The 23,133-nt window shown below is 42.8% G+C and overlaps 2 protein-coding genes across 7 annotated transcripts in view; both read right to left on the bottom strand.

The window, feature by feature from the left end:
* Window positions 1-7,037, bottom strand: part of LOC311003793 (enhancer of polycomb homolog 1-like) — a 30,559-nt gene extending 23,522 nt beyond the window's left edge. Inside the window, exons 1-2 of one of the 3 annotated variants that reach the window (XM_083995656.1) lie at window positions 6,766-7,037; window positions 5,836-5,956 (exon numbers count right to left, since the gene is read on the bottom strand). Coding sequence is in view for 2 of the 3 variants with exons in the window: in XM_083995654.1 (XP_083851780.1) it covers window positions 3,245-3,397 (153 nt within the window). In the remaining variant the exon portion in view is untranslated. Of the gene's footprint in view, window positions 1-3,244; window positions 3,695-5,835; window positions 5,957-6,765 lie in introns of those variants that run through there. The other 2 variants (XM_083995654.1, XM_083995655.1) reach the window with 2 other exon arrangements.
* Window positions 7,038-7,397: 360 nt separating this feature from the next.
* LOC311003743 (integrin beta-1-like) lies at window positions 7,398-22,445 on the bottom strand. 4 transcript variants are annotated; one of them, XM_083995566.1, is made up of 17 exons: window positions 22,385-22,445; window positions 21,129-21,186; window positions 20,870-20,933; window positions 18,664-18,755; window positions 17,638-17,866; window positions 16,080-16,250; window positions 15,495-15,733; window positions 14,927-15,082; window positions 12,663-12,758; window positions 11,757-11,846; window positions 11,511-11,651; window positions 10,963-11,168; window positions 10,622-10,863; window positions 10,306-10,528; window positions 9,584-9,819; window positions 9,024-9,190; window positions 7,398-8,743 (listed from the first exon to the last, which is right to left on the bottom strand). In XM_083995566.1, the coding sequence occupies exons 1-17, from the start codon at window positions 22,390-22,392 to the stop codon at window positions 8,678-8,680; spliced, it is 2,484 nt and encodes an 827-aa protein (XP_083851692.1). In that variant the 5' UTR covers window positions 22,393-22,445; the 3' UTR covers window positions 7,398-8,677. The 4 variants fall into 4 exon arrangements, with proteins under 4 accessions (XP_083851692.1, XP_083851694.1, XP_083851693.1 ...); XM_083995568.1 differs by lacking the exon at window positions 22,385-22,445 and having other exon boundaries at window positions 17,638-17,936; window positions 21,129-21,140; XM_083995567.1 differs by lacking the exons at window positions 21,129-21,186; window positions 22,385-22,445 and adding an exon at window positions 21,045-21,083.
* Between the last annotated feature and the right edge of the window lie 688 nt (window positions 22,446-23,133).

Raw genomic sequence — 23,133 nt, 5'->3', positions numbered from 1 at the left:
TGATTCTTTTTTTAATTTATCTGTGCGGAGTTCTTTCTGACCAAAAAAAAAAAAAATAGAGCCAAAGGTTGAAGGATATTTGATGGATACACAGTGTGCACACATGCTAAAGCCCTCTGATTAAAGTAGTTCTTAACGACTTCTGCCCAAATCACAGATATCGAACCTCCCATTCAGTTGCCCGTTCTCCATTAAACGCTCTGGGACTGTGTAGACTGCACAGAAGCAGTGCTGCCTTCAGCTGTGTGGCCGCAGATGCAGATAAAGGAGAGGCTAATGAAAATCTATTTTTCACAGCAACACACGTCCCTTCCATTAAATGTTCCTGAGAAAAAATAGATGACTCCAATAAAGGTTGCCATGGCGACCAACGTGCGGCCTTCGGCAGGTGTTTTCAGCTCATGCCGGCCAGAGGAAGTCTGGAGGATGGCGGTCTGCACACGCACACGGCGTCGAGGCATACGCACACGGCGTCTTAACAAAAAAAATAAACAAGCCACAAATCACTGCAGTGCACGCAATCACACTAACGAGCAGCCGGAGCAAACACCGCGAGCTGGCGCTGCATTCCTTCACATCCAACAAACTCAGAGGGAAGATGTGATTTAATTTTACTGCAACATCAATAATTCAGAGGAGATTGAAACGGGCTCCTAATAAACACAAAAAACTTTTTAAAAATGACATCATCCAAACAGCATAAACACGCAGCACCGCTGTTGGTCCACGAGCTGTGAAGCTGTAATGAGGGTGTGTTCCTTTAATTCAAACCTCATGCGTTCACTGTGGGAAGTTCTCTTCACTGTGGGCACTGAGCTGCTTGTATAATTCAGGGTGCTTTAACTGGTATAACGTTTGAACACCATTTCCACCTCAAAAGTTGTTTGTATGCGTTTGGAAGAATCTGGGCCTGTCAGAAATACTCTCACTTTACCTGTTCGCTCTTTCTGATCTCTACTGGATCTCATTTTTCCTGCACATGTATCCACAGACTTCTGAGAAATTGAGTTTATATCTTCTTGTGCGCTTCCAACATTCCAATCCATCGTCATCAAACATCATAAACCGTCATAACTCTGCAAATGCAATTATCGCAGATTCCCTGATTAGCCTGTTGGATAAAGTGTTCCTACTATTCACTGTGTAGTTATTCTACATAAACTTTGATATGGAACTAGTCTTTAAGTTGGCTACAGTGAAGCAAAGCAGGTGAATTGTTTTATGCTGTGTACAACAGATTATTAATGATTGAAGCAGCACATTTCCATTTCCTCTGCAACTGATGGCGGCATACAAATTACGCTTTTAGAGGTTATTTCTTTCGGTTGGGCTTCACACCATGAATGCTGATAAGGCATACGCACAAAGGCACTTATTCTATGATTTAAAACAGCCAAAAAGAGGTTCCACCAGCCACACATTCACATAATTGCCCACACCAGATGTATTCTTCCTAATGCCAACCCTTATGCAGCGCCAGAAGAAATGGTGGGTTAAAAAAAATTAAAACTAAAAAAGGAAAAGCATCCTTATGTATGAATGTTAATGCGATCAATACTAGAGCCTCGCAGATGCAGAGCGTGCGTACTCGCTTCTTTAATCAACATAATTCTCAGCGCAGCGACGCTCCATTGTTGCCGGACAGGATGTGGGTCAGGGAGCTAAGCCATGCACAGCCTTGTAGTAAAACTGTCCTCTTTATCTCTTCTGTCACTCTGTTATGTAATGCCGTTGTGTGCATGTGTACAGTACGTAGGGGGGGGGGAGGCTGGCAGGGGTGGGGGTTAGGATTTCTGCTGACGTTGCGGGCCCTTGTCTGTGCTTCCCCTATGTTTGTGTCTGCTGAGGCAACTCGGTGGCACAAAGGGGGAGAGGGGGGGGGCTCTCCTCCTGATAAAGTGACGGAGAGCAATTCAGCAGCGGAGGTAGTAAATACCAGATATTACACTGGCCATGAATACATAATAAACAACTAGCAATAACAATCAGCTATCGGCGGCCATTGAAGCAGCTGAGGTACAAACTGTCAATGAGACAGTCTATTTTACTGTATGAATGAGCGTCAACTGAACACAGTGACAGTGAGATTTCAAATGCAATATAATCTTTACCCAACCTGTCACCCCGTGGTTCAAGCACAAAGCAAATCATTTCCATATTTAGAAGCAATTCCAATGTGAGCGGCAACATCAACTAATGCCTAAATAAATTAAATGGATCTGCATACAAACAACCAACAAGCTAAGATCGATATTTGGAAGCCACACTTGTCCAAAAAAAAGTTGACAGATAAGTACTTCAACTTAACATCTTTACATTTCAGCATTCAAAATGAATGGTTAAAGATTTATATGTTCACAGCTCACATTAGAGTTTTAACATTACAAACTATATTCACTAAACTGTGCCTGTTTCTTGGAGTCACACACTTTAAGAAACACACTCTGCCGTCACAATGTGTACTGCCTGCAGAGACATTGTTAATAAAGTTTCGTATCCCCTATAACTTTACATAGATACATAAAAACACATAATACGGAAACAGCAATTGGGAATCCAAACCAGACATCTTACACAAAAACGTGAATGAAGCCGCCTGTGACACAACGCTAGTGTCGCCATACCATGCATGTCAAAAACACATTATAAACCTACGTCCCTGTGGAACCATGCAGAAAAATGCTTTGATTAAACACAGGGCTGGATCTGCACGGTATTCTTCCCCCTGCTCCGCCAAACAGGAGACGCCAAGTGCAGCACACATGGCAGAGCCGGAGCTGTCAACACGCAACAACCTCGCTGTCAAACCCGGCTGAAAGAGAGGGGGGAGGAGGAGGAGGCGGCGGCGGAGGGGGCTCATTGTCTCCCCCTGGCAGTCGTTCGCGGGAAGTGCACCACGTCCGAGGCCTATCCCCGCTCGCCTTCACCAGAGAGAAAGTCAACAAAATGGTGGAACAGATAAAAGTCACGTGACTCCTTTGTGCTTTCGGGCGCGATTTCAAGTGAAACGGATGGACACAACACGGCTCGCGAATAAAATATCGAAGCGTAAAGACCTAATAATGGCACATGTGGTGAAACGGGGTCGTTATTTTTCGTATTCGTCGAGAGCCGTCGTGTGCACTAAAAAGCAGATATGGCGGCCATTTTGCACAAGCTTGCGCAGGCAACATAGTGGCGCCCCTCGATACGAAAACACTTCCAAAGTGATCCAACACCAGTCGGCCAGCAATAAAAAACATACCGATTCCTCCTCTTTTTCCATCCCAGTCGGCATCTGCGGCACTGCCCGGTTGATTGAGGCATATTCGTGCAGGTCAGGCAAATCCTCGCAGCGGAAGACGGGTAGAGGCTTACTAGCATCCAGCGCCCGTGCCCGAAACGACAATTTACTCATTTTTTATATTAAAAGATGCAGCATAAATCTACACGGTCTGCTAGGAATAACAGCAGGTCTGCCTCGAGTTCTCATGGATGAATCTGTGACGGTCTCTGGGAGTCAGCCGGTCGATTGAGGGCAGGCTTGGGTCCGTAGCAGCGCGAACAGAGCCGGGCAGGCCCGGGTCTCGGTCGCTCTCTGTCGGTCTCTTTTCCTCGTAGGCTCCGCTGTTCCTCCCCGGTTCAATACGCCATTGCCAACATGGCGGACATTACAAACTCATGCAGCTCTCAGCTCGCTCCGAGCGGCCCAACCCCCTCGATCACACAAACAGCCATTCCCACGCAGTTTCGCACGCGTGCGCGCTCGCGAGACCCTTGGGGTACGGGGGGAGGAGGAGGAGGCGGGGTGGTGTGTACTGATGGTGGGGGCGAGATGCTGGATGCTGATGAAGGGACGTAAACTTCCCAGGCTCGGGATGTTCTTATCCTGTAATACGCCAGGCGGATGATGACGTACGAAAACACATTTATTCTCCGTGTAATAAATAAATAAATGGATAAAAAATAAATAAAAGTGGATGTCTGTCTGCCGCAGCACTACAGCACTTAGTAGCCAGATATGTCTGGATGAAACGCGATCAGTAGCCTACTCACAGGCAGGGTGTCGGGGATTGTTTTGACCTTGCAAGGTCACACGAAATATCAAACTTTTGTCCTCTATTAAAAAATTAATGTGCAACCAAAAAAGAGAGAGAGAGAGAGAGACACGCTCTCCCAATTAGGTCCTATTGTTTTGCAAATATCGCCACCCTGTGGTACAAACATCAACACACTACTTCTGCAATTGCTACTTAACTATTTCTGATGTACCTGTATGTGCATGTTCCAGTCATAAAACAGTCACAAACACAAGTGGAGAAAATGGGATACACTCCAGCCTCTGTGCTGTTATTTCTTTTTCTTTACAAGACAAACAGTTTTAGTATATAGAACTTATCACATAACAATAAAATGTTTGCATAGTAAATATATATAAATAAATACTGAATATATATGAATTTCTTTTTTATAAGTGATATGAGGAAGTAAAATTTGAGCCTTTAGTTATTCCTTGAGACCTACAATAAAGAAACTGATTTAAAAAATGTGATAAAAGATATTATCTGAAATGCTGAAACTGACTAGAATAAAGCCATTCAGTTCGAAAAATTAATTATGCTCCTTTTTTTTTTTTTACATTATTATTATTTTTTGTTCGTGAGAAAAAAAACATACCAATACCACTAACAATAACTGGTACACTATGTGTTAGAATAATTGTTTATAATCGCCCCAGAATAAACAAGTAGTAGTATAGTAGTATAGATCCATGGATTGTACCTTGCCAATAGAAATAAAGATACACTGTAACAAACAGCATTGTTTAATTTGTCCACCGTCACTTGTTGTGATTGATCGTCTCTTCATCCCAGTGTAGCCTCATCTTCTTGATCATTAACTGTCAGATGTTGAACTCCACACAGTCTTCTTCTGCTGTTGCCCAAACGCTTCGTTAATGAGCAAAAAGAAAATCCTGAGGGGTCCGTCTGCACATTGCTTATTTACTACAATGTTATTGAGGATTGACCAACTGTCTAGACAAGACACATTTTGCCTTTCCCCATTGATGATGTTCGACAACTTACAACGATATTTTTTTTAAATCACAGGGCTACAACTGTTGCGATGGACAGTTAATTCAAATAACAAATAAAGGATAATTTCTGAATAGCTGAGGGCACAGATAATCAGATGACACTTTATTAAACATTAAGTGAGCCCATCCTTAAAATTGGAGCCATGCACTGCTGGACATTTTACTTACATATGTTTGATTAAAAAACAACAATAGCCTGAAAAAAGAGCATCTACCATTGATGCTTGTAGTCTTTAAGTATGATACATGAGGAGGCCTTACCATCAACACTGGGCCCCATTAAGCTGTAAGGTATGTACTATGACAGGTTCATTCCCACTGCTTTGGATGGAAAATGTATCTAGCAGGAATCAATATAGAAACTATATAAAATCTTACTTAAGACAAACTTCCTCCTTATCATGTCAGAGTATGATGTTTCTCATCATACTCTTTGCCTCTAAGGCTCTACCAACAATCTTGGTTTGTAAACACTATTCATGAACAGGGCATCAAGAATAAGAGAACCAAATAAATCTGTCTGAACAGTCAGTCTTAAGATTCCTCTGCAAAGTTTGGCATTGTAATAAGAAGTTTTAAAATCATATACTGATCTGAATACCAATAATGATCAATTCCGCAATGTTGGAATAAAGAAGGAATGGGTGCTCACTCAGGCATTTGTAGGATGAGTAGGTGGATATCCATTACAGAACCTCAATACATAAATAATTCATATTTTAACATCGTATGGAAGTAGAATAAGAAATGCAAATAACCTGTAGTAGCAGGAGAAGATTCCTGTGGGAATGAGTAGATGATCCAGATGTGGTGGGCTGACATGATAATCATCATCCATTTGGGAGCACCGGGTGCACATCTGCAGCCCATAATGGAGGCCTGTGAGACACAGAGTGGCAAGAAAGACAGGGTAATATAAAGCAAACATCATTCATCTGTTCATAATACATGGTTAATGTGATTTATCGCCCCCAGAGATTAGCCATATCTCAGCATATCTTGTTGCTGTCTGTATTTTCTTCTCTATTGGACATTAATTACACTCATAAAGTGAAATATGAGGGATCTTCAGGGAGTAAATCTGGAACAAGATTTGACAATTATCTACAACACACACACCCACGGTAGCAATCACAAGTTCACATTGGCTCTTTTTTTTATTCACATGACAGAATGATTCATATTGGGCGCGATTGCCTTTGGACTGTTAAATCAGACTGAACAAGTTTTGTTACTACAACATCTAGGAGTACACTACACATTAGTGCAAAGTAAACCCATATATGGTAGAGCAGAGGGGGGTAAATAGAGCAGGACACGGCAGAGAAAGACAGTCAGAAATCATCTTTAGCAAATGTGGACGACAAGCACGCATCGATACCAAACCGATTACATTGTAGCAGCTTTTTTTCCTTTCTTTTTAAAGGGGGCTGTAATGAGCTGGAGCTCAAAGATCACACACAGCTGTCTGAGGCGAGGAGCAGCGACACGGAGGCTAGCTGACAGGCTGCTAACGTTAGCTTAGCCCAGTTACCCTGACCCTGCGCCATTTACCAGCAGGCAGACACACTGCCAACAGTTTCATTTCAACTCGGAACTAACTTGTCCGCCTTTAAAACCCGTCACTTTCGATTCCCACAGAGACAACAAACCGGAAAAAACTCGCCTGAGCTGGAGTTGCAACTTACCTGCTGCTAGCGAAGCCACTGGGGAGGAGGAGGAGGAGGATGGCAGTTCTTCTTCTGGTTGTCATGCTAGCGCTATGCTAACGCTGGTTAGCTCCCTTTAGGACGCCTCAGAGGAAGGGGGAAAAAAACGTTTTCAATTTTATCTTTTGGGCAAATTATTCAAAGAGCGGGTGAACTCTCTGCGACAGGTCGCCGGAAACAATGGCTGGGGTAGAGAAAGTGATATCCTGTCGCTGACGAGAAACTTGAATAGTTCGCTAAGGTTACTTCGACAAAAAAAAAAAAAAAAAGATCCAAACTGACCACCAAGCCACTTTGCAGGCGGATTGTGATTGGAGGGTGAATGCCACCAATCACCTGTGGAGAGCTTGGGGAGGATGAGCTCACTGGTTCCCCCCGCCCACCCAAGAACCATAATAATAATAAGATTAATAATAACAATGGTAGCAATAACAATAAAACGCCAATAATAATAATAATAATAATAATAATAATAATAATAATAATAATAATAATAATAATAGTTATTATATTTATCATATTCAAATTATGCATCCAAAAGTAACACACTTGTGTGTAAATACCTGCTCAGGCAGCCATTGGAAAAATGTTACTGCTTTATTTTAGCCACTCACAACAAGTGAAGAGATGGAACAGCTACAGTGTTTTTCCAAAGATGATTGCAGTATTTGTTATGCAACTGTCTCCAGGGCTGGTCATCGTGCCCCTTCACACGAGTCTTGTCGCAGGGCAGGGCTGCTGCCTCATCTGACGCTGTGATTTTTTTTTTTTGCACACCCCCCTTTTTTTTTTTTTCCTTCTACGCTCACACCACAGATGAAAGAGAATGCTGCATAGTGGAAGCATATGGAGTCATTTTCCTCTGATGCTCCTCCACCACTACCACTACCTATACCAGCCCCCCTCCCACCATCTCCCACCACAACACTGGCTGTGTTAAAGTTGCATGCATGCCTGAACCAATGACTCTGGGGGTGGAGGAGGCATTCCTATGATTAATATCACTTTGCTTCTCTCGCAGCAAGGTCATCAGCAGCCATCTGTAGGCAGCGGAGAAACCCTAATATCCATTTAGCTTTGAACATTCCATTGTTTCTCTGCGCTAACACGATTCAGCCTGGTGCACTGGCAAAGTGGCTGGCATCTATAGCTGCTTTTTTTTTTTTCTTCAAACTTCCACAGTATACTCCACTATATCACACCCTGCAGGGCTCAGTTTGATGAATTCACAGGTGTCTGAGGGAGGACAAAAATATGCAAAAGTCCAGGTTTAATGTTGACGTCAAAAATAGCATCTTTATGGCTTGGGTGGATTGTACATGAATGGGTAATCTGCCTCATCATTTCCAGCAGGGTGTCACTTTCTTCGCCTCTCATCTAGAGGGCAGTGGAGACCCGTGTAAAGATCGATGCAGAACACTCACCTCACTGCCTCTTATACCTTCTGAGACCCAAGTGACACTGCTGAGCCGACCGTCAGTATATATGGCAGATTTTCCTTTTGCATTTGCATTACAGAATATGTAATTAGCTCTTGTGGATTTTAATAATGCGAGAATATTATCAGACAACTAATCTTGTATGAGAAGCAGTTTATGTTGGTGGTGGTGGTGGTTGGGGGGTGCTGTTTGATTTTTTTGAGTGCGTGCAGTGCATACAGGGAAGGCTTGGAGACTGGCAGTCCAGGGGTTGCATATTGAGATCAAAGGAAGCAAGTCAGACATCAACATCCGTTTCAACGTCCCCCTCCCTCCCTCCCTCCCTTCCTTCCCCTCCCTCTGCCAAACACGCTGGACCAACTGCTGACAACAGTTCAGATGAAGAATGTTGTTTCATTGTGCTGCACAACAGGGATCCCGATTGAAAAGTAGATTTCTTTCCGTGGCTGCTATCACTGTTCTTTATATTTCGGGTTGACGACTGTTGTAGTGGCACTCTTGTAGATGGGGTTGTCCATCTGCAACAGAGTGAAAATGTGTTATTAGATAGGTATGATACTCATTTTGTGTCACATTACTGCTAGTAAATTGAAGGCATTAGTGACCAGGGGTGGTTTTTTTTTTCATTTTCTATTCTAATCTTGTCGTAAAACATGTAGAATCTGCTTCTTTTCCCCCGCCCTCTCTGTCCCACGTCTACAGAAGCTTTTTGTTTTAGTTGTCAAAATGTCCTGCGTTTTCCTGTACAGTGTCTGACTGACAGGCAGTGACAGAAGGATGTGTTTGGGCAGGGCTCACCCTGCTCCAGTGTGTCTGCTCCAGCTCTTTCTGGAAGCGGGCAAACTCCCTGCGGTCATGGATGCTGGTGAGTAGTTTCCATAGCAGCAACAAAGCCACACCCAGTACCACAACAGAGGCTGATAACACTGCAGTAATCAGGATCACGTTTGGACCTGATGGGCAATCTTGAGAGACAGAGACATGGCTCTTTATCATTAACAGGCTGTTAAGATTGATTTTAACAATATTTCAGTGCAAGCTACAGCAACTTTTTTGTAAAAGAAAAGAAACAGTGCACGACTTAAAGTAATATTAAAATACTGCACATGATAAAGTACTTTGTAAGTTTGTGTGGGTGCAGCAGGGACCGTATGCAAAAAGGGTACTGATCTAAACCAAGACAAGTTTCTCTACTGAAGCCACACTTAGTGATTCATTATTAGGACATACAGAAGATCAATTTTTTACATAAAAGAAAAAATCCCTAGAGCTGCTGTACCCGTCATAAGATATTGAATTGTTTCGTTGCAGATGATGTAGTGGTGCAGGAAAGAAAATATATATTCTGCTCTGCCTACCTCGTTTGAGAGCTACATGAGCGTGGACTGTGTCTTCTTTTTGTCCGGTGCTCAGCAGGAAGTGCACTCTGCAACCCTCCGTGTCTACTTCCATGCACTTGTGAAGGCCTGAAGAGTGGGCTACTGTTGCTAAGACACCAGCCTGACCTACCAGAGTGAGGTTCAGGTGGGAACAGCTCATCTCGCACTCCTTTGGAGTCAGGCCCAGTGAGAAGGCCCGGCACAAGACGCATGCTCTGCGGAAAAGAATCATTAGTGCAGCCTAAACAAAGCTGAGCTGGATTTAAAGGGGACATATTATGGAAATATCACGGCTTGCCTTCCAGCTCCCAAAATGTGAGAATTGACAAACAAATCTGTAATGTGCAGGCTCCCTAGGCTGAAATCCAGCTGTTCCCTCAGTTATCTTCCAGTAACTAGGATTCAAATTTGCATAATACCACCCCTACCTGGGATGGGGCGGGGCAAGCAGTGGTTCATTTGCATTTAAAGGGACAGGCACTGAAACCAGCTGTACTGAACAGGGCTGTTTTGAGAGAATGATAAGAGAGCTGTGATATTTGATCCTTGGGGTATTTTGACCAAAGCATGTCACAGATATGTCTTTAAGACACCTTTTTAATTTGTGGAAAGGGGGCATCATATGTCTCCTTTAATGAGGAAGGTGATGACATGAGTGTTTGCATTTTTCACATTGAACTGAACTGGGAAAGTCATTGCACCTGTGTAGGGTGCAGAGACCGGGGCAGGAGGGGCAAATCTCACAAGTTGGACCTTGGAAGCGGTTGTCATGGCAAATGCAGGTGCCACAGTGACAGTCCCCTCTGCCTGCACAGATCTGTCCATCCTGAGACAGACAAGACTCCAAGCTGAGAGGGCACTCACAGGCCTGACCGCTGAATGCTGGGAGACAGCTACACACCCCGCACATACACTGGCCGTGCCCTGACGTGGGAAAACATGATAAAAAGAAGTGAGATACGATCACCTGTTGGTATATGTATGATTGAAAGGTGTTTGCATTTGTGTCGCCCATACCTCCACACTGTAGTCCTCGGTAGTGATCACAGCTGAAATCACTGCATTCACAGAGCTGCCCGTAATAATAGTGGCTGGGCTTTTTGCTGCTCTTATGACACACACACTTGCCGCAAACGCAGTCGCCGTGTCCGCTGCACACTTCCGACGCATTATCACGGCGGCAGAGGTGCGGGTCAACCACCGCGCCCGACTCTGCCCGATCGCATTCGCAAAATGTTCCAACTCTCCCCTCTTTACATCTGTAACAGAGAAACAAATATCCGTTGCTTGATTCTGCCCTGAGTGACTTGGAATTAGGCTTGTTATCAAAATTGGTGCCATTAAGCTACTTCACCTACCTGCATGCGCCGCACTCCAGAGTGCCGTTGCCATGGCTACATGAAGGACTGTGTGGGACCACGTCCTTTTGACACGAGCACTCGCATATGGGGCTCAGCAGGACCTCAACCTCTTCATTGTAGCCTTGGGGCTTGATAATAACACGGGATGGGCTTTGTGAAGAAGTCGCACACTGAGGTGCTGTAATGCTTACATTGAAGCTCACCTAGAGGGGGAGGTGAGAATTCCTTGAGCACCATTACAATGCCCCCACTAATGAGGTAATCACAGGGCTGTCAACAGACTTGCTGGGGCCCAGGGACAAGACACCATCATAGCCCCCCCCCCCCCCCCCCCCCCCCCCCCCATATATGTGAATGTAAAGTAAAATAAATTGGGGCCCCTATGGTCCTGAGGCCCGGGGACAGCATACCCGGTTGCCCCCCCCTGTCAACGGGCCTGGGTAATCATAATTAGCATTTGCACTGCTCCAACTGCCAGTGGCCACATGCTAGCAGCAGCACTCAAACAATTTACCACACAGAGAGCCAGCCACTCGGCTACGCACCTCGTCACCTATGGAGATGTCGGAGCACCTCCTCCCTCGCTCGCCCCTCCTCGGCCTGTGGTCCTTACAGTGTGAGGTATAGGAGATGTGATAGCCCAGAGGCAGCTTGCTGTTCTCCATAACAACCTCAGAGGTCAGCGCCTGCAGTCAATAGAGCAGTTAACCTCTTAAACATGAGAACGTGTCAGCAGGCTGCATGCATAAGGCTAATGACCTTTGTAGGAAGGGGGTTTCTGGATTGCTTACATTATACGCGTCGACAATTATCTGCAGGATGTTGTGGGAGTTGTTGGAAAGCGTTCCGACCGCACACTTTGGGAGGATGCTTTTTAAGCCCTAGAGCAAAGAAAGAAAGAAAAAATGCTTGATATAGTTTAATACAGTGTGTGCACACTGACAGTCTGTCAGCTCCTCTCCCCAGCAGCCATTATCTTACTGCACTGAACATGGTGTTTTATCAAAGCACAGCTGCTTGAATTGGTCACAGTCAGAAATCACTCCCTCTGCTGGATGAAGGCAGTCCATGTGAAAGTGGGTGAATATGACATGGAGAGAAAAAACAAAACTAGAATAGTTTTTTTTGACTCACCTCCATAGGATTATCAATGCAAGTCAATGAATCCAATAAATGGTTAAAATGGCCCGAACAAATATCAGCTATTAAAAATACATCTGTTGCACCGATGACACATTTCCTTCATTACTGTGCTCCTGGGCACTGCAGTTTATTTTGCTGTCAATACCTAAAGCAGATTAATTCGCCACTAAAAATCCAGTATTTACTTCAGCTCGAGTAATATGTTTGCCCAAAACTACAATGCTAAACAGTTATAGTGAATAAATTAGCATTTCTATAAAAATAAAAGTATTAAGTGGTTCATTTTGGTCATGGTATTTATAAAAGCACAAGTCAGCTGTATCCTCAGATGGAAAATAACATTTCATTGCATGTGTATTTTGTAAATTTCTTTGCAAAAGCCCCACAACATGAGTTCAAAAGGAAACCAATTTTATACAGTACATTGAAAATAAATGGGTTCACAACTGTGTCACCACTGGACAAGTATACAAAAAACAAAAAGAATGCATTTAAGGAATGGAAAGGGGGGGTGGGGGGGGATGATAAATAAACAGAGATTGCCTCTGGTGTACCTCGTACAAGTGTGTGACATTTTCAGTGACGGCGAAGATGATCTGGATGTTCTTCTGTCTCAATATTTCGGCGACGTGCATCACCGAAGGATAGTCCTGACAGGGCAGATACAAAATGCAATGCATAACACAGGGCAGAATATATATGTGTAATCACTAGTTAAGCACGCTCTCCCTCTTCCCTCTATTGCTGTCCTCCCCCTTTCCCTCCCATCTAACAACTCTTTCAATTGCTTATTTCATTCACTCTCCCTGACATACTTTCCATTTCCTCCAAATAGATAAATAAGTACCATTCAGGGAGGAGCGACACCCGCATCATGCACATTCATTTTCACATCCTCAGTCTTGGGTGGCCATTTATTCAGACTGAAATAGATTAATAATGTATCTATATTCACTCTACCTGTCAACTGCCTCAACTGCAATGAGGTCAAGACACATAACTCTAGTGAACCTATAATAAAAGAGCTATATGGATGTCACACACACAGGGACAAAGACATACTCGCACATGAGCAAATAAACAGGCACGCACATAAGTGACTCCCTCACACAGAGCCACCTATAGCCATCCCAACACAAACACAGTGAGATTAAGAGATGAAAGCTTTGGTTTGGATTACTCCACAAACACTGCAGCTGTTTCCCATCAGGGTGCGCCTGTCAGCATCTTCTTTACCCAGGGCACTGTGCTGTTGATGCTGACCTTTAAATCACTGTCTTTGACTTCTGTCTGCTGCAGTACGCACCTCTATTTCACTGCTAGGATTGCAGACGGGGAATCAATTTGGCACGTGCTGCAATATCTGGTCCATAGGATAAACACTGCGCACTCCTCGGGGCCACAGCTGGTCAGAAAATGCTACGAACAGAGCAAACGCACACCCAGCTGTGTGTGTGTTCTGCTGAGCTAAAGGTTCGGTTTGCGAATGTAAGAATGAGAAATCACAAAGCTTCGGTTTATTCTACGCGGGGAGATTAACCAGAAACATTTTTTTAAAGTACGGTGTGTTATCAAAGCAGCTCTTGTTTAAACCGCAGACAAGGAGCAATTATCCCATTAAAATCACATTTCTGTTCACATAACAGAGTAAATGGAGGTCTGATATTTAGTCTGCTTAACCCTGGTTTGGTCTCTATTAACCAAGAAAAATATCAGGGTCTCTTTTCTGCTGGATGTTCTCTTATATTATCGGCAAAAGCAGCTATTTCTATTTTTGCTACTGCTTTAGTTAGCATTAACAGCTCTTTTCTTACCAGAAATATTGTGAGTTCCGTATGAAACTGACAATATTCCCTTACTTATCAAGAGTTGCCTCCAGCAATGGAAACCTCCTTGTTTTGCTTTTTCTCCTTGTTTTGCTTTTTGTTCTAACTCTTCTCTTCTTCTATGCCGTATCATAAATACAAGAAATTGTAAATACAACAATGGCTGAAGCTCTTGCGTGCACTGGTAAACAAACAGCTGTTAATAATAACACTGGTTATGTTGCAATAGGAAAAATCACTAGTAGCTCCTTTAAAGGGACTACGAGGACTTTCGGAAAGCAAAGTGTTTTCACACTACATTTCCCATGAGCCTCCGCGCGCACGGTGAAATTCTTGGACCAGTGCAAGATGGACGAAAGCGAAAGCATTTGCCAAGAATGTTTTCATTAATCAAGAACGAAAGTCGGAGGTTCAAAGACGATCAGATACCATCGAACTTCCGACCATAAATTATGCCAACTTGTGATCCAGCGGTGTTATTCCCATGACCCGCCGGGCAGCGTCCGGGAAACCGAAAATAGGAAATGCTGGGCGAGTCGACCACTAAATAATAATATGTAAAATAACTATAAAGACAAAACAATATATTTATCGAAAATGGACCCATTAACAAGTGGGTAATGTAGATTCATCCACATAAATATGAGACTCTTTTATAACCAAAAGCAAACTCCTTGGGGTCTCTTTAATATGAGATAACTTAAAGGCCAAACACTGAGCTAAATAGGACTGTGAATTGGACCTTGTGCCTAACCTTGTATATTTTTAGCAAATTTAGTCTAAGTTTTTGTAAAGGTGTCTGTGTTTGGACACAACTTTTTGTTTTCTAGTTTTGTATTCCTCAAAGTAGTCTTGCCAAAATGTAACCAATACCCAGCCCTAGAAAATAATGAAAAAAAAAAAGTTCTGTTGGGCTGTAAGAGTTTACCACCATAAAAAAGATAAAGTCTTGAAATGGTGCTATATGAGACTATCTGAGCTCAGTGCCAAACCTGTACATTTCCTCGGGTGTACACATTTTTATGCAGGTGACACTTTCCATCATTGGGGAGAACAATGCCCCCCAATTTGCCATCTCCAGCAAAGTGGAAGCCAGCATCAGTGGAAAACACCAGCAAGCGGGTCACATTCCTCCAGCCGATCTCCTTCTGTAAGTGGAGGACATCAAACATTCAATGAGCTGCCAATTTGCAGTAAATACAGTACCGTGACAGACGTAAGTGTTTCTGACAGGCTTTTACAAAGAATTACCTTTCTGCCTTTGTGTGTAATCAAATGACTTGCGGATGAGTAGCCTAATACTTTGCCTTCATGCTCTTTAGGGCTTAAATCTAAAATTTGTCATTATGAAATTATTAAAGACAAAATTTTCACTCATAATGAGTTTAAAATACACCCAAAACTGACTGGTGCAGTTTCCCAAAGGAAGCTTTGAATTCTAAAATACCCTTCTCATCTATTGTCTACATTCTCTCCACTTCCTCCACACATCGCCCACTCAAACAAAATCAACAATCTCTGTGTTGCAGTCCTGCTCCCTGCTGTGTTCTCTTGCATTACCTCACATACGGCGGCTTGGACGAGGGCTTCCAGCCCCCCCTCTGGTAAATCCAGGTTACCAGAGATCCGCTGCCTCCCCACGAGCTCCGTGAAGAGGCTCCCATTGGCGGTCAGGCTCAGGACGTGGTGGTAGGTGAAAGGGGGGGCACAAGGCCGGGTCCTCTTACATGGGTTCCTGAGCATTCCCTCTGCGGTGCTGATGTACGGCATCACCGTCTTGTCCACGAATGCACCAAAACCTTTTGAAGCGAGGATACATTTGGGAGGGTGGAGGTAAGAAGAAGTACTGTAAAGTTTTTGAGAAGTGATTTTGTGACTGAGGGGTGCAAAGTGAATAACTAATGCTCTCCCTTCTTTCAGCAGCTAGCAGTTGTCCTTGAGCAAAGCACTTAATCCCCAATCGCTCCAGTGGTGCTGCTCAGTGGTAAGATTATGAGTGTACCGGGCAGCTCCCAGGAGTATGACTGTGTGAATGTGACACAAGGGTATTCCACAAAAAAGGGAGTATGGTATGAAAAGTTTAGAATTATTTCGGTGGCCTACAACTCAGGTAAGAAGGACAAGAAAAAGGGGAGCCATACAGACCCATTCTGAAATCACTGGTGATATTCTTCATCTCCTCTATGAGGTCGGCTCCCAGCTTCTTGACACTGGGCAGGTCGTCCTCCATGGTAAAGGACAGATCCATCAGGTAGTACAGATCTATGGGGTAGTCCTCCACACGTTTGAACTTCACCTCAAAGCTCTGAGGTTCACCTACACATGGGATATGAAACAGCACAGGCATAACACTAAAGCCTGGAGAAGCCTTTGAAACAGTATCTAACCATTGTGATAAAAGTAACGAAATATCACTTTTCTATATAAAAATGGGGGAAAAAAACAAATATTTGTTTGCTTTTTTAGATTGATGACTTTGGCATGTCCTGCTATGCATCTTAAGCTACATTCATGTCTTAAAGGGATAGTTCAACATTTTGGCAAATTGGCCCATTACCACAATCCCTATAGTCATAACAGTAGGTTTGTTACCTTTAATTGTTGGTGCAAGCTATTTTTTAGAACAGTGGAGCAGAGCCTTGAGCTGCTCAGAGCTACGCTACGGAGGCTAATGGGATTTCTTGGTTTCCCTCATCAAACTCATCAAATACACAATCCAACAACTCCAAAACGCTCTGGTGGACCTGCACATTCACCACGCTATGAGATAATAATGGAATGTTACGAGACAGAGTTGTTTTCGAGGCAAATGCAGAGACTGCTTACTGACAAACTGCCCTCGACAGAACGCGCATCAGCGGTTTTGCATGGATTTACCTCGAAAACAACTCTGTCTCACAACGTTCCGTTATTATCTCATAGCGTGGTGAATGTGCAGGTCACAACTTGTCCACGAGAGCATTTTGGAGTTGTTGGATTGTGTATTTGATGAGTTTGATGAGGGAAACCAAGAAATTCCAAGAGCCTCCACAGCATAGTTCTGAGCAGCTCGCGGCTCTGCTCCGCCATTCTAAAAATAGCTCGCACTGACAATTAGAGGTAACGAACCTACTGCTATGGATTATGGAAATGGGCCAATTTGTCAAAATGTTGAACTATCCCTTTAAGGTAACATTATGTTTTGACAGTGATGTAATCCATATTATATTCAAGCTAAAATGCCTATCAGTAACAGCAAATGACACCTTGTTTATGTGTACCCTTTATACTGTTTAACCTTCCAGTAGCACCACATGTCCTAGAACGCACACTGCCTCTGTTTACTTCCTGTGCCAGAGCCAAAAATCTGAATTTAGGCAATAATTTTAAATGGAAGAACAGTGTCCTCCACCTGACTGACATCAGCAGGAAATTACATTACAATTGAAGTAACAAGACATTGGCAATCCTGAGGCTCTATATCCTGTTGAAAAGCTGTACTGGAAAGTTCTCCATATGATGTAGGCTACTGTAATTAGTTGTCCATTGTTTCGCAAGAATCTTATTACTAGTTTATTTGTTCTTGAGTTTCCCCTAACCTCTGTGAGCTTGATGAATAGGAAGGTAGATCTCTTGTTGAAAAAAACTAAACCTCAGTAAACAATAGTATCTGACTTTTGGCATACACTTATTTCCTTACTGGCACTGCTGGTGTGACTCCTACCTGGCCTTAGGTGCAGATGAACAGTCTGAGGCTGGAGTTGGGTGAGCTGACTGTGCTGCTGCTGTTGGTGGTGTCTTTGTTCTTTTGGATGGAAGGTGATCTTTTGGTTCTTTAGAAGGACGGTGGCCCCTCTGGGGTCCTCCAGGCGATCAAAAGGACAGCCCCTCTTCAGCAGTGCCCTGGCTGTGTCACAGCGTTCCCACATGTGCTGGCCCACTTCTAGAAAACTCTTGACACAGGTTTAGGTTGAGTTCACCCTCTTATATAAGCTGAATTCACCCCTTATATAAACAATCTCCCTAAAAAAAAAAAAGATTAGAAATGAAACCTACTACGACAGTTAATGCTAAATGACACTGTGCACAATGCTGCTGTAGTGCAAAACAGTCATTTGCATAAAGAAATAGCATTGATGCCGTGTATGACAGTGATGTAGAGGGGGTGTGAATGTGATAATGAAAAGCAGGTTGTGTGTATTTGTTCTCTTTGCTCGCAACACGGCTGCATCTTTCAATATGCAAATAAAAGTAATTAAAAATGACACACACATTCACCACCCTCTGTATGATGGCCCGTTTTAACACTGGCTTTAATGGTATTTATGTTGGGACAACGCAATATGTGTGCATGGTAGGGACCCCCAGTGGTTTTTATACGTAACGCAGTGCATTGCACCAGGATCCAGCCAATTACAGACACAAAAACTAATCAATTTAAAAATCTGAATCAGGAGCAAAATCAGCTTAATTGCCAAGGAGTCTGTGGCCTTGATAATGAGGTCAACTGCGGTGAACAAAGTAGCTGCTAAATACTTATTTTCCCAGCCTTAGATCTCATTCTATTAGTACCAAAAAGGTTAAAATTATTAAACATGAATACGATCACAAATGCTTAATAACCTTGCATTCCTGCTCTGATAAAGGAACTTGAAAACCTTCTTCATGGTCCTAAACAGTACACAAGGTTGCTTTAACAGTATAGTCCCTTTAGAAGAAGAAGGCAGAGAGCGTTTCCATGGCCACTCACCTCCTCAGTACACCAAGCACAGTGTGGCCCCGCTGCCAGACACTCTCCACAGTTCCCGACCCCCTGACTTTGGCATTCGTGATCTGAATGGTCTGTAGATGGAACAGAAATGGACAAAAAAAGGGTAAAGTGAATGCACCATTTCACATTTCACAAGTTTTCTTTACACCTTATATTTACAGTTGGATGGTTACTTTAGTTACCATTGGCTTTTCTTTTCCTCTCATTTTTTGTTCCTTTCACATGAGAATGAAATGCAAAACACAACAATCATCAATCATAATTGTCCTTTTTAGCTGCCTGTCACTTAGCAACAGCGTTTTCACAGCTGCCACTTGAAAACCACATGCATGTTGCACTTGACTTTCTATTTCAAGAAAATGCAGCATCACAAATTCCATTTGAAGACAGCATGCCATCTGCATCATACAGCATCCAGGCAACCAGCAGCACTGGACACACCAGTTCTCAGCTGTAACACTGAATTCACAGCAGCATACGCCGATTTTAACCAAGTAAAACCACTTTCGATCCATTTTCAGGCTGCATAACGTTACAAACTCATTTCTCATAATCACCTGCAAATTCCTGCCATATACATATTTTAACTGGAACTTGTGATGAAGTAGAAGGTGGTGGAGTTCAGCCTAATGGCAGAGCACAACAGCTACTGTCTGACTCACTCGCTGGCTGTTTTCTGGATTCAACCTGTAACTGTTCAGTGACCAGCCCACACAGCCACGGAGCGGAAACACTCGAAAACACTTTCACCACTTGAGGTGAACTCATTAACTTAATGTTACTTAGCTACCAAGAAAGGCTGGCAGTATTTGCATGCAACGACTCCATTAAAGGTACTAAACTCTGCTGCAGGAATGAGTCTTAAACCTAGAAATGAGTCAGCATTTTAATACTTGTACTGTAGTTCCCTCATCCTGAAGTTTATGGCGTTTTTTAATATAAAGTTAGATGACTGAAATAAGGTCGAAAAAACACAATATTTTCATGCTTTATTCTGTGAAATAAAATATATCAGTAAATCCATTGTTGCCCAGTGGCCATTGCAACAATTAAGACTATGAGGTTTGCTGGAGTTGCAGGGGATGTTAAATACTTCATTCACTAACTTTGTAGAAGAGATAAGAGCTATCAAACTACAAGTTGGGAGTTTGGTGGTGGTGACGTTAAAGTTGATAGCCTGAGGTAGGTTTTAGATTATTGTATTTTAGCTTCATCAATGTAGTGTTATTGGCTATGGCTAATAAAATATTCTACACTTTTATTTCACACACACTGCTAATTGAAAAGGCCAATAAAAAAAATATTATGGCCTTGAACGAACTAGGGTGATTTTAACATATTCCATCGGTACATCGGTGAGATTTGTGCTCATACCATGAATTGAATAAGGAACTTGATACAATTCTCAGTGTAGTACACAAAACAAGCAGCTACAGCCAGTATCTTATTGGCTCAGCTTAGTTTGACACAGATTCTGTAAACAGAGGGAAACAGCTAGCCATTTTCCAAGTTCGCAGAATTTGCCACACACACATTTAAAGCAAAAGTAATGCCAAAGTTTGTAGATGTAAATCAACCTTTGTGAAAATGACAGTTAGCAGATGTGGAAACATTTCTGATCTATGGACAAGAGGCAGGCAAATAGTTTCTCCTTGTTTGCAAAACTCATGCAAAGCTGAAATAATTAACTGCAAGATGCCTTGTTTTTAATACATTCAATAGACATCCAACTGGTATTGATGTTCTCTCCAAACTCTTGGTAAGAAAGCCAAAACTATAACTATAACTATAATTAAACTATTCATTTAATTATAAGGATCAGTGAGTGTGTAGAAGTCTGTATGCATTTGCATTAAAATTGACAAATCTGGGGCTTGTGAAGAACATAAGTACTACACTATACTTTCTAAAATGCCAACTGTTTCTTTAAATTCTAATTTGATTCCAACCTGGCTCGGTTTTGTCGACCTGACACTGTGAGACTCAAGCGTCCACCAGCTGTCCCATCATGTCTGTATCTACACTGCATTCAAAGCAGGGCCTTAGGAGATGACAAGAGCAAAAAATCTGAGTAGCAAACAACTGTTGGGATCGAGGCTACGATCTAAATGAGAATTTCTGAGTAGGAAGAATAATGAGACAGTTTACTTTTATTGCATCCTCAATGAGAAAAGTATTGACCCACCTTGTGTTCCCGTGGCGTCGTATCTGCAGCACAATAACAGGACAGCAGCAAATAGCGGGCTCATCTGGAAAACAGAAAGAAAGAAAGCAATTTACCGACTGAAAATGTGGAGTATTCTTTGCACTCAAATCATTAAGGTGGAGTGGAGTTGTAATTGCTGTTTAAGGGAAATAACCTCCACACCAAGCAGCTCACAAAAGACCCCAATATTTGATTTGGTAGGTGTTAGGTTGATACAATAGAAAGAAGAGGCACTTACGTTGGATGATTCGACGGTGTGGAAGTAAACATGAGTGGGACAAAAGGGGGTGTCTTCCCTGTGGGGGCGGGATCCATTGGTTCCTGTATACATCCTCCAACAACACCCCCACCACCATCATCACACTCTCTCCTCCTGTTATCCTCTTTCTTCTAGCAGCCACAAGTGGATCTGCCAGCTTATGTCTCAGGCAAAATGATCTTCTCAAGTAAGGCCAAAGATAAAGAGAATAAGTCTTTGGTTTTCTGCTGAGAAACGCTGAAGAAAGAGTAAAAGACACTTTCTGTCATAACCATCCTCATATATAGCACAGGACCGGTGTCAGAGATCAACCGCTATCACAGGCAATCTTTGTTATGCTGTGCTTTTTTCTCAATTGTTTGGCCGTGCTGACCACTGGATGAGACTAAAGCCTGGACGGAAAGATATTGACCCGAGTGCACACAAGCTAAATGAGTTTCTAGGGCAAGTTTCTTACCCATAATCCACCTTACCTAGGAGGAGGCTTGGGAGTTTCCCCCCCCTAGAGCACCAGCAGACGTATAGCGTCCTGCAGCGCTTGGTAGAGTTGTCAAATAAACAATATGAGAGCTGATCCACAGGTAATGGCAGATTTATTTGCATCCAACTGGTGGGATTGCACTTCATCCCACAGAGGAGCCGGCTCCCAGGGCTGTGTGGAAAATAAACTGCCGAATGATCACATAGCGTCATGGACTAAAATAAGAGGATTATCTGCAGCACTCGGTTAAAGACTAGGAGTAAATATGCAATGAATTTCCTTGAGATCAAGCAGCTTTCACTGCCCACTCCAAACCCACTGTAAATGCAGAAGACAATGGAATTAGTCAGTGTGCGGAAACGAGATGGACAATACACCGAGGCGACAGCTGGTTTGTTATTCCCTTTTGAGAGATAATGGCACGGGGAGTGGAATTGTAATAGTTAGGGGAAGAGAGACAGAAAAGACCCCTTTTCCATTATGGCTTCAATTTGATTTAATTCAATTCAATTTTTTTTTTCTCCAGCCTATGAGTGGAATTCTGTTTGCAGACGGAGGTTCAAATAAAAATGCGGATCAAATCACTTTTTCTTTGCTCTTCCACGACCCTGCAGTCAAACATCATTTGATAACAGCAGATTCGCACCCAATTGCGTAACAGTGTGCAAACAATTCATGGAGAGAAAAAAAAACAAAAAAAACTTTTTCCTCACAAGGCCTGTGGCTCATTTTAAAACAAATGTAGAAAACTCACCAAAGCATAAAGAAAAACCAGGCACTGCAGCAATTTAAGCAGATTTCCTTGTTGCCCACCGTGTTTTTCTACTTCCTGACACATTAGGTCCAAAATACACCAAAAGTTCCCGTCTTCTTCCCAAAGGGACGTAGATCTCAGGTCACTGAGTCCGGGCGGCAATTGAAAGCCATTAACAACTCTCCCATGCTCTCTGCTGGAGGAATAATGCATGAGCCTCCTCCCATTGACATCATCCACATTTGCTATTTAGTAATGCACTAAACATGGAAGGAAGTCAACTCTGCAGTGTCTGGATTTCAAGAGCTAATTAACAATAACTATTGTACCAGCTTTCAGCCACACTTCATCAATGGATGAGCACACTCCATAAGGAAAAACAAAACAAACCTAAACGGCAAAAGCTGAAACAAATGCAACATACCGGTAATTCCCAATCGAGATGGAGCCCATGAGAAGTGGTTGAAACAGTGAGTAAGAGGACTTGTATTACAATATTTTTAATTCCAAGGTCATTCATGAACTTTCATCACATACCAATTACAGTAACTATGATATATTCATATTCTTTATTAAAGTTTATATCACAATGCACAAATAAAGTACACAATGCAAACACGGATTATAGCAAATGCAAAGTCACATGAAGTCCTGTGGCAGTTGCAAACAAGGTCTGGACCTCTTGTGGTCCAGTCCTGTTTTTAGAACTGCGATGTCATCTGACAAAATCCTCAAACGCATAAAAGAAT

Source organism: Trachurus trachurus (genome assembly GCF_905171665.1).
Source record: "Trachurus trachurus genome assembly, chromosome: 20".
In the NCBI taxonomy this organism is placed as follows: Eukaryota; Metazoa; Chordata; class Actinopteri; order Carangiformes; family Carangidae; genus Trachurus; species Trachurus trachurus.
The sequence above is the reverse complement of the archived record's forward strand: the minus strand, read 5'-3'. Positions and strand labels throughout refer to the sequence as shown.